The sequence below is a fragment of the Falco cherrug genome, chromosome 4 (assembly GCF_023634085.1).
Source record: "Falco cherrug isolate bFalChe1 chromosome 4, bFalChe1.pri, whole genome shotgun sequence".
Classification (NCBI taxonomy): Eukaryota; Metazoa; Chordata; class Aves; order Falconiformes; family Falconidae; genus Falco; species Falco cherrug.
Window position 1 is genome coordinate 47617536 of NC_073700.1, and position 12079 is coordinate 47629614.

At 44.2% G+C, this 12079-nt stretch overlaps 1 protein-coding gene across 3 annotated transcripts in view; it reads right to left on the reverse strand.

Annotated features, from left to right (window-relative positions):
- The window catches only part of REXO1 (RNA exonuclease 1 homolog), a 40540-nt gene that overhangs the window by 25648 nt on the left and 2813 nt on the right, over nt 1–12079 (reverse strand). For 2 of the 3 annotated variants that reach the window (XM_055708171.1, XM_027798292.2), the window contains exon 2: nt 431–2214. In XM_055708171.1, coding sequence (XP_055564146.1) covers nt 431–2214 — 1784 coding nt within the window. Of the gene's footprint in view, nt 1–430; nt 2215–8579; nt 8723–12079 lie in introns of those variants that run through there. The other variant, XM_027798293.2, reaches the window with a different exon arrangement.

Below are 12079 nucleotides of genomic sequence, written 5' to 3' on the forward strand. Positions count from 1 at the left end.
GTTTCTACCTGCCACTATGTTCCTTAAACTATGCCGCAACAAGAAGGCATCACCCAGATCAGCAAACTTGGAACTGCTTTGAAACACCCACAACACACTCTCTGAAGCCTTTTCCGCAGCCATCCAGGCTACCATGGTTCTTAGACCAGATGGAGACAGAAGCAACTGATAACCCTGAAAGCTACAGGCTTTCCACACAAAAGGTAATTGAATCCTTACATTTCACAGCAGCTTTCAATCCAGCAGGTAAATTCAGGTGCAAACTCTTCAAAGCACTCAGTCATGACAAGGATGAGATTCTTCCAACATAGGGAGTCTCCCTCCATAGCCCTCTTCAACTACTTGAAATAAGCAACACCACTAAACCAAACCAGAATCCTTTCACATTTAGAGGTGAAAGAAGCAACCAACCCACCCAAATCAGCATTACCTGTTTCCCCAGTCTTCCCTTGTCTTCAGTTTTCACATCTGTAGATTCATTAAAAATCCTGAGACACTCTTCCATTGGATCTGTCTCAAAGTCCAAGTCCTTCTCAAGGATGGAATAATCAATGTCATCAGATGTCGAGGAAGATGACGATGACGACTTCGACAATTTAGAGCGTTTCACTTTCTTTGTCCCTTCATTTTCACTCTCAGACTCTGAACCACAGTCTTCACCGTCTGAGTCTGAGCTCACGTCAAGTAATGTGGATGGCAAAGGCCGGCCTTTGTCATCGTCATCTCCACTCTCATCGCCAAACAGGTCAACGTGACTCAAACTCTGCTGCTTCTGACCCTTCTTCAGATCTCCTTTTCCTGTAGAACTGACCTTTTCTTTCTTTCGCTCTAGTGCTGAAGTCTTGGTCCCTTTCTCTTTGTTTTTACGACCAGAAGTTTCCTTACCATTCTTCACATCATCTGTTTTCAGCTTGGAGTCTTTCTTGCTGCTCCCCAGCTTCTCTGGGCTAGAGCCTTTGACGACACTCTCGCTCTTGCTTTTCCCTGAACTACTGCTGGCAGACTTGGATTTTTCTTTCTTAAGCCCATCCACTTTTTCTGACTTCTGTTTTTCAGGTTTCTTTAAATTCCCATCCGTTTTCAGTCTGACACTTTTATCTTTGCAGTTTTTCTCTTCATTCTTGGTTTTTAATTTATCTTCTTTCTTGAGCACTTTTTCTTTTCCTGTATTTTTACTCTTCTCCTTCTTACCAACATCACTGAGGCCAGGTTTACTAACATCTGATTTCTTCCTTTTTGTTTTGTCTTTTGAGTCTTTGTTTTTATTTTCAATTTCCTGGTCATTCTTACCAGAACACAATTTCCCTGCTTTTGCATTCTTGTCTGATAAGTTTTTGGCAAGATTTTTCTGTGAACTTGGAAGGTCTTCCCCACCATACTGCACTGCCGCTTCTTTGCTATCCTGGGAAGCAGCGCCATCCAGTTTGGTGCTCTGCTCTTTGTTGGATAACCCGTCGTTTGACTCACTTTCAGAACCGGCTTTTGATTGTGAACTAACAGAAGTTGGTTTATATTCCACATCAGCCTCATCTTCAGAGGAAGAGAACCTGGCACACACTTCATAGTCATCGGGTACTTCACAGAGCTTCTTCCGTGAAGGAGAGTAAGATTCCTCATAACTGGGCACCCTACCCCTTTTAGACCCTTTTGGGTCCTTTGTTGTGGCTTTGCTCAAAAGCCTGGCTGAGTAATTTGAAAGTGGGTCATATTCCAAGTCTGTAGAAGGCTTAGAGTCATCAATCACATATTTATTGTTAGTGACAGTGCTACTGTATTTCTTATTCTGTACTACAGACTTGGGAACATATTCCAGCGAGCTACCTTTAGATCGGGAAGTATCCAAAGTGTATTTACTTGACTGGCTAGCAGCAGCAAGAGGAGTAGGGTTGTAGTCAGAGTTATTATTAAAGCTGTAGCTACCTGGATTATACTCTAAGGAGGTAAATGAATCATTTTGTGTCCCAGCAGCCGATACGGGTGTATTCGAAATGAGTGAGGAGGCCTCTGAAGCACTGAACTCCTTGGTTGTTTCTAGCAGCTCCTCATACTTTTTCTGCTCTCTCTCAACTTCGTTTTTGACTGCCTCAATGGCCTTGTTGACCAGCTCCAGCTCCAGAATACCGGGTGTCACATCTGCAATGTCAGCCAGAGTACCATCCTCCGCCTCCAGCGAGGGCCTCGGAAGCTCTGGATTGTAGGGATCATATCCTCGCTCTGTAAAAGAAAGAAAAATTAACTTACTGCCCACAATTCAGGTAGCATTTTCTTGATAATAAAATTTTTAAAAAGGTCTTTTTAAGATCTGCTCTCATCAAAACCCAATACTGAGAGGCACTACCAAAAGCCATGCTCTCATCACCACAGAATAAACGTTTGATGCCAAAAGCCACCAGTGATGTTCTCTGGACAGTGGCAGGTGTGTGGCAAGAATGTATTTTATGAACTACTCCAGGATCTTGAGAACCAGAGATCTATTAACAAAGTGCTTTTATTACTCACAGAAAAGCTCTATAAATTAAATATTCTTCGGGGCACCAAAGAATAATCACTGTATTAGGACCAAGAAGAGCTGAGTATGCACGGAATTATCTGCCTAATTGAATGAAGCAACCAAGGGAGGAAAGAGGATTCCAATACGAAAACTGTGGATTAGGTTCTCACTTATCAATGCCAATGCCTAAAGCCCACTGAAAGCCTCCAATATTCCTCAAAGCTCACTACTTCTCACGGCAGCTGCAGGAAAACCAGTCTTATTTGGACTGACAGAGTGCTACTAGTAAGAAAAAACTACAAGTACAAAGGCAACAACTCAACCACACAGAACGACGGCCAAGACAGGAACATTAACATCCAGAATGTTTCTTTTTTCTGACATTTGTCTTCTCAGACAAGTCCCTTTAGTACCCTCTTTTACACAGGCATTTCTAGGACTATGATGCTGCACAGCTCCTCCAGCCACAGCTTACAGGAGAGCTTTTGGTGAGTGATGATCCACCCTACGGAACTACATGGAAACACCAAAGCAACCTGTCCAAGGGACAGCTTACAACTGGAGAGCCCAGCAAAGTTAATCTTGTAATATCCATCCTGAAAAGGACATGGGAGCAGCTGTCACAACATAAACTCTCTACTTTCTGCCATGATATTCCAAACTCTCCCACCTACCTTTCCAACTCACGGTGAAAAGGAAGGGAAGAGGACATCATTCACACACGTGTGCAGAGCGACAGCCATCCTGCTTGCCACAGAACAGGCAGGAAAATAACTTCACCTTGAAAAAGTAGACTTGTAATGGAGGAACCCAGCAATAAAGATGACTGCATTCAGTCAGCTAACAGGAGCTACAGGTAAGTTCATGGCTGCTTTTTGACTCTGAAAATTTTCAATCCTTGTTTTATCATAGTGTCTCCCAACGCTGCTATTCCAGAGGAACTTTCTGTTCTTTGCTAGAAGGATAGCAGTAAAACTGGCTTTCCAACATGAAAACAGATTATCAAAACAGGTATAAATATTAGCCTAACAGCTGATAAAGAACGGAGATCCTCCATACCAGTCACCTCATTTCACACCACTTTGCAAAACATCAACTCCTTAGTGGTAGAGGAGACCAGTTCAATGAAGTCTGGAGGAGTCAGCTATTAACCTCTAACTCAAGATGGAGATGTAAAATTTAGCACAAGCATTGTTGAAGGAACAGCTGAAATCCTGGTAATTTGTGCAGAGATAAGTATTAGGTGGCCTATAAACAGAGGCGAGAACACCGAGTCTGGATCTAAAGACTTCCCAAAAGAAAAAAACCCCACACTTTACCACACCAAACAAAAACAAAACACACATACCCCTGCAAAAAACAACAAACCCCCAAACTACACAAAAGACATCTTGTCCACACAGAAAAGCAAACCTTTTAAAATATATCAGAATACAGAAAAAGTAGAAGACAACCTAAGCATAGACCTGGTGTCTGATTCTCTGCTGTTCATCTATAGTATGAAACTAATTGCACCTTTTCTTTCAGGAGAATGACCAGATGTAAAAATACATTATAAGCTCCGAGAACGCCAGCAGGCTTTGAGATATCGTCATGAAAGAGCTCTTTTGTAGGTGTGTAGGAGGCCTGGTGTATTACCCAAGTGCTGCTGATCAAAGGCTACCTTTTCCATGAAAGACACTTGTGTAAGTGGGCTCCAAGCCACTAATCAGGACTGTCACCTTTGGCCACGACGCATTTGCAGATGATGTAGTGAAAACACAAGCAGAAGGGGGAGTTTATACACACACACACATATATATACGGAGAGCCATACACACACGAGTCTCCACAGTCAGAGAGGTTACATATGCTAACTGAAATCAGGCTGCCTTTTCAGATGCCTAATTATACCCTCAAGAACGTCGGAGAGGAAAGGCTCTCTGGGTGGCTGAGCCCAGCACCACACAGGCAGGTACCCAGCTACACCCACACACCCCTTTTTACAACCTGGATACACGATTCAAATGACTCTTCTTCAGCTTTTGCATTTATTCTTCTCCATTTCAAACACTCACATGAATACCCGTGGTGTAAAGAAAGGTTACAAGATGAACTACACCGGTTTTGCTACTCTGAGACACGAAATGTGTGCACTATTTCTGCTGAAGCAAAACAAGAGAGAGGCACCACGTAGTGAAATAACTCTTTTTGGATGGATGTAAAATTGAGACTCTGCACTGTCCTTTGAGAATCACAAGATAATGAGACTTGAGAAGACAACTCCTTATAGGATTGTGAACTAAACTGCTATCAGGACACTTTTAAAAATACAAACTATTTTAATAAATTAATGTACCTCAAACCTATGAAGTAGTCCTTCTGAGACACAAAACAGTAAAGTTAACACCAATACTATACAAAACAAGTTATTAATAATTTACATAGGACGTCAGCAAACAATTGATTCAACCTAAAACTACTTTAGAAGATACAAAAATGAGCTGCACTTAAATCAGACGTTTCAGCAGAGCATACAAAAGTGTAGAACAAAATTCTTCCAAAAAAACAAGGTTGACTATTTTTTTTCCTGGTGACAGTCATGTTGCTTCTGGGAAACGAGGCCTCAGTTCTGAGGTGGAGCTGTTTTATTACAGAGCTTCTACAAGCTAACGACTCCTCGCTGTACACTGGTCCTTCTAGTTTGTGCAACCGGCAAAGGCAGTAAACAAAGGCTGACATTAAATGAATAATGGGAGTACAAGGTCACCTGTTTGATGTTAAAACTTATTTTACAATGAATCATTCAGGAGAAAAAGACGTCTTTTTTTTTTTTTCAAGCACCCTACCACAACACATTCTTCACATGCTTCAAATACAGAAAAGCCCAAATGTATGACAGGTACTGGTTGTTGTAAACCGGCAAGTATTGGAAGAGGAGTCAAGCTCTTGCATGCATGCAGGAGATGGACGGCAACTACCTGCCTTCCAGAGGTAACAGAGTTACTAAGCAGTGCTGCTGCTAAACAAAGGGGAGGCAAAAATTAGAAACTCCCAAATTTACAGCAATTAGGATCTCAAAATGGAAAGGTTTGCTGGCCAACCCGCAGAGGGACCAGCACAGGCCGAAAGCGAACACTTTCAAGAGCTGTCACTGCTGATGTTACCCATTTTCCTGGGTCACTTGGAGCTGGCAACAAAAGGCACATTCATCAGGAGATGGGGAAGGTGAAAGCTGTTGGGAGACTACTTTAAAGGCAAAAAAAGGCATTTTTTTATTTTAACGTCATCAGAACAGCTTTGTTAGCTTAACAGCTTGCCTATGTTTACAGTGCCAGTACTTAGCAAATGGACAACCTTTGCGATTACAGGAAAATTATCACCATTGGAAAATTATTTTAAGCATTTCATTTAATGCTTCACAGACAATACAGTAGTTTCTCAAGAACAAAGTGTTTCCAAAAGGCCATACTAGCAGGCTGAGCTTTGCCTCTCTTCAGAACTAAACAGTGCAAAAGAAATGGCAGTTTTGGGCGCAGACCTCATTTGCGAGTACCCAAAGCAAATTTCCAACAATTAATTTAACAATAATATCCAACCACTTGGAAATAATTAACACTGAGATTTAAAATAGTGGCTTTCAAATAGTTATCCAGAGTAAATGGGTTAGGAGGGCAGGTAAGAGGAGCTCAGAGAAATGGTTCTTCAACTTTAAATATAACCCTAGCCCTAACGATTTTTTTCCTTTTTTTTTTTTTTTTTTACTCCTTCTCACTCTTTCTAAATAGTAAATTCAACTATTAAAATTAGATAACCTTGTGCTGGTCTAAGAACACCAGGGAAGCAAGGTCCGAGGGGGTATTACAGCCAGTCTAACCAAGCTGGACCCTCCCTATGCACCCCACTCCCTACATTTGTTAGTCCCCAAGAGGTATTTCATGCCACAGCGTCAAGGTACATCATGAACCAACATGGTCATTTCTTCAGCAGAAAAAAGGAAGCAAATATGAGAAAAGAAAGTCTTAGATTAGCAAGACTGAAAAAAGTTTGAACAGTTACCCATCACACTGCAGTATTTTTAAACCTGCTGTGACAAAGCCTGCTTGAGGTCATGGTATGGTTTCACCAGATGTTGCCAGCCAACATAAGTGCTCAGTGCCACCAAGACTGTCTCAGTGGGCTGAACTGGTTGACCAGGGGCTTCAGCAGAGGGTGTCACACCCAGCACAGGGAGGGGGATCTCACCAAGGGACCAGAGCAGCCAGACATCATCCTCATACAAGCCATAAGCCATTTTCTCAGCTCAGCCACTCGAGCCTGCTGACACACCGTGGCTGGAGAGGAGACACAGACGTGCCCAAGTGGATTCAATCCAGCAAGGGAGCATGTCACCCCCCAGCAGGCTGCGTTATCAGGGAACAACTCACTCAGGTAGGACACTCACTTTGACAGGAGGATGGCAGGGCATGCCCCTCAAAGCAGCTCCGGCAGCAACATCCAGGGAAGCAGTACACACCTAATTTTATTCAAGAAAACAATTTTGTGCAGTTTTGCCTCTGGCACAGCAGAAACGGCATCTAAAAGGTCCTCAAGCCTACTAAATATGGTAGCTTCACCCTCCTGATAGCCTCACAGACAGTCCTGGAAGACAGCTGGGACTACCACTGCTTCACACAGCAACACCACTAGTTAAATCTGAAGATCCAAAGCCAGAACAAGATGGTCTGGCCCATGCAAAAGCAGTCATTTACATTCCTCTATCACCCCCGTGATGTACAGTCCCTGCTCTGGTGCTAAAACACCTGCGGCAGGCAAAGAGCATCAGAGGTGTGTCAAGATCTGTGATAAATGTAATGCCTTCCTAAAAGGAAATCACACCATTAGTACATTTCTCCCACAGCCTAGGAAAAAACATGAGAAACAACTGGTGGATTTGCCAGGACAGGGGCAGAAAGCAAAGGCTGGCACCAAAAATATCATGATTTCTCCCCAGGCTGCTACCCTGACCCCACAGTCTGTCATCACACAGGCTAGAAGGCATCTCACCATTTTAAAGTCAATGATACATTAATCTAGATACTCAATGTTTGGATTCTTTGGAGATCTTTCCATTCCCTCTCTCATTTTATCTTTAAAGTTATTCCTCAATATACAAGAAAAGTTGAAATTCTGCTTAGGAAACAGAAAATTAACTAAGACTTATTTTTTCTGTTTCCAAGAAAAAGAGCCCAGAAAACATTTCCACATCTCCTGTACAAGTGCTAGGTAAAACTAAGGGTCTACTCCAAAACTTAGTAAGTAAAGCCACTCTTCAAAGAAGCAGAAGAACAAAAGAAAAATACTTCAATTATTCCGGTGTCGTCTTTTCTCTCTTTTCAGCTCCGCCTTGAAAACTTACTTTGACCAGCATGTCCACGAGCAGTAACACTACTCCTCATCCCCCAGACTCTTTTTCTTTTCCAGCCTTTCTCTGGCTTGCTCAAGATAAGTTATCTTCTCAACACGTGTCCTACTTCTTTAACTGTTTCAGGTGAAGAACACCCATTTAAGAAAAAGAACCCAAACCACTATTTTAATACAGTCACAACTGGACACTTTGAAAAACAAAGTTAAAAAACTAAAGAAAAGCACCTTTCAAGCTATATTACATTTAAACACTTCAGCTGTGACTTACAAAGGGCTAAACCTAAACTTAAACTGGTTTTAAAACCTGTCTGGCTTTAGAGAACTCAAAAGCTGGAATTAATACTTGCAGCTCCTTTACCACTCTGCTACCTGCGGCTCTGCAGGCTCTCTGAACCAGCTAACCCAACACACTCCCCAAAACTCAGCACAGATCCCCTCTTCAAATAAAAAGGGTAGATCTCACAGGGAAATGAAAACCCTCGTGCAACTAAACTCTCCAAAGCAGAGCTGAGTTTTATGCATAGTCCATATATTTCAGAGGCAGATGCAACGCTGAGGACCAAAGTCTCACGTTAAATGAATGGCTGACACGTGAAAGCCTCTCTGGAGAAGGTACTTCTCACGCAGTTGCTTCCTCGCGTACTGCAATCCACACCAAAACACAAGTTCACTCCACAGTAAGTCAAAAACTTCAAAGAATTACCTGAGCTCCCCGCAGTTAGTAAGTATTGCAGATATTTGTTCATGCTGTACTTGAGGCTTTTAATATCTGCTCGGTACTGCTAAGACACTCCGGCAAAGGCGTGTGGCACAATACCGCTGACCATGTGCTGACACAGCACTCTCCGGGCTGCAGAGATAATTAGGGCAGGACTTACCAACCCAAAGTCCCGCCTTCACCCTCATTTACTCCCAAGTCTGACTGGGTTTTACTCAAGTGTCTGCAGGGGGTTTTTTGGCTGTTTTCTTCTTCCCTACCACTACTACTATAATCTTGGGGAATTTTTTGACATCTTGCTTTCCCCACTCCCCAACTGCAAATGTTACTTTTTACTTGATTCGAGCAACCCAAGTTGGCAAGCACAGCAGTTTCCCAAATGGCAATCCCCAGGCTCCTGCTAAGCCATCTCCTCATCCCACCGGGCCCCCCAGCCGGAGCCCAACGCCACCCCACTTCTCAAGCCCCGCAGCCCACGCTCAGCCCCAGCAGGGAAGGAGGCTGCAGGGCAGGGAGATACCCAGCCCTGCCTGTCAGTACCTGCCCGCAGCCTGGCACTGCTGCCGCTCAGCATCACACCAGCCGGCACGCCGCCCCGGCGCCTCCAACCCATCTCTCCTGACACTAGGCAGCCCAGGGAAAGTGGTTTGGGAAATCCTGGACTAGCAAATTGTGCTTTCCGCTTCTCCAGCACTAACACGGCACTGCAGGGTTTGACTAGAGGGAAAAATAAATTTAAAAAAAATCAGAGGAAGCGTTTTAATGTCAGGTAAGAGAGTGCATGCTGGAGAGAGAAATCCTGCAAGAGTAGCCAGAGGCCTCCTGTGGCAGCTGGAGAGGAGGCCAGGGAGCTCGCAAACACCGGCACAACTCCTGGGCCTTCAACACCCAGGCAGGTCGCTGCACCTTTAGCCTTCAAAATCCTTCCAGCTTGACAGAGATTTGCTCCCACCTCCTGCTTTTCAGACGTCTGTAACAGGAGCAAGGAATTGCCGTGTGCAAGCTCAGGGCCAAGGTTCCCCACAGCCACACTCGCCCCGCTTGCAGAAAGACAAAAATCAGAAGGGCCCTGCCAGCCCATGCTGAAATCCCAACACACGAAGCAGCTGCACCTGCCCACCCACAGGAAACCCACCATAACTGACAAGTTAGTTAAATGACAAGAAATCCCTAACCACTAGAAAGCCATGACATTGATTTACATGAAAAGACACGTCCTGACCTTACCATCAAGTGGGCTTCCTATTCTTCATTTCAAAACTCAGTTAAAAAAAACTTCCACCGTTAACATTTTGGTCTGTACTGTTCTAAACACAAATGTGGAAGGGGGCAGGGAAAGCAGTCTTAGCAACCCCCCCACATGCAGTCCATGGACTAGAGCACCCAAAGCTGAACCAACCTAATTTCCCCCCTCAGCAAAGAAATACTGAGGGCAATTCATAAGTTCCTGCTCATTCAATTTCCCTGTAGCAAATACAGCGATAAAAGCTCTTTTTTTTTTACAAGAAGTTGATATTGCACAACATAAAACTACAGGAAGGAAAATGCAGCTGCAAAGACTTTTCCCTTCATCCTTCCTACCACACATGGTGCGAACCTGCACTGCAATATAAGTAACATAAAGGCAACCCCAGACAGCACAGAGAGGCTGCTCCCACCACACACGGCTCAGTTTAACGTGCAGCCCCTCAGCAACATGCTGTATGAGGAACCCCACTGGGGAAGATGACAATGTCCTTGATCCGACGGTGACACACGGGCTGAGGATGATTAAAGTTGGCGTTTAACAGTTAAACAGCCTCTTCAGGTTTTCTCAAGTATCATTTTGCACAGTGTTTTATATACAAGTCACAGCCATCCCATGTGGTTGCTTTTCAGCTGAAGACTGAAAAAGGAGAGGTGAAGGGCCTTCCTACATCAGTGACAGGATCAACAGGGTTAAAGCTGGGGAGATAAGCCCAAGGATATCTCCACACCTGACCTGGGCCAACAGGAGCCAAACAGCATTACAAACGGCTTACTTGTGAGCTGGGTAGTGTAAAATCACAGAGAGGTGAAAAAAGTGTTGTTACCACACAAACCCATCCAGACACCTTCCAAAGATGCAATCTAGATCTAATCTGCAAAGCCTTGCCTATCTAAATAGAAAATCCACACAGCAAGAAAACCACTCCTCAAGCTTTGGACTATACCAGAAAACTGCCGAGCAATTGTCAGTGCACACAACTCCATAATAAAGTCTTTTGAGGCAGGGTGCTGAAAGCCTTGCTCTTCCCATCTTGCACTAAGGCAAGGATCAGAGCAGACAAAGAGGAACTCAGACCTCCAGACCTGGACACAGCTTACTGCTCCGGGTTCAAAAAACATCCACCTCCTAAGCATCTGCTGACAGCTGTATCAAAACCAGCAAACCAAAGAGCTGGTTTCCTTATGATATTTATGAAGAGATGTATTATGCTTCTTTTATGTCTTTCAGCATACTCAGGACCTAGACTTTAAAGAGAGACCTATTTTTCTCCTCTACAGCTCTTGAAGAGATGCTTTTAGGGCTGAAGGCAGTTCTTCCCTCCTACTTACACAGCACGCTTTCAAAGCACTTCACACACATTCAATAATCTCTTCATCCTGCTCAGAAGCAGGTGGGTTTTAGTCATTTTGTAGATGGAAAAAGCACTTCAGCCAAGTCAGGATTAGAATTTGCAATCTCCAGATTCCCAGTCCTGCACAGGCTCACATCCCATTTCTGAGCCCACAGGCACTGCTGTGGAAACACCACATCGGTGCACGCTACCGCCCCCGCACCCTCCTCAGCTTTCAGCCAGTCCTGAATTTCCAGAAGCCTCCAGGTAGCCACGCTCTTTTACCATGCAGGCAGACGCTTGCAGTAAAGACACTGGAATAGATTTCCCACATGAAGTACCATGCATTTCAGAACCCAGTTCAAATGTGCCCTACAAAGCAGATGCATCATGCTGGTTCCCTCCTCACCCAACAAGATTTTATTTACTGAGCTGCTTTCAGAGGGGAAGAAAAGGGAGCACCTGCCACATGCAAACAGCAGCAGACGGGGGAAAAGTCAGTCCTGCTGCTGCTGATCTCCTTAACAGGCACGGAGGCCTCTTTGCCGTTGTCTCCCACTGGCTGGGAACATAAGAGAAAAATATGGATCATGTACGGCGAACCCCAGAACAGTATGCTCCTCAGGAAATCTGGAACAGTGAGGGGTGCAAAGAAAAGGGGAACAGTCCCACTAACTCCCCACCTCCTCTCTGCTCCCCCTGGCTTGTGTCCACAGCCTCCTCCCACCACAAGCAGGCAAGGCTAGCTCCACTCCTCAGTTTCCAAAAGCTACTTTCAAGGCTACGGAAGATCTACTAAGGGTTTTGGGGTTACTGCCAGTCCTACAGTGATCCTCAAAACATCAAAGTCAACATCAGTCTTGAATCAATATGCTTAGCAGACTAATTCTTCGGATGTTATTGTTT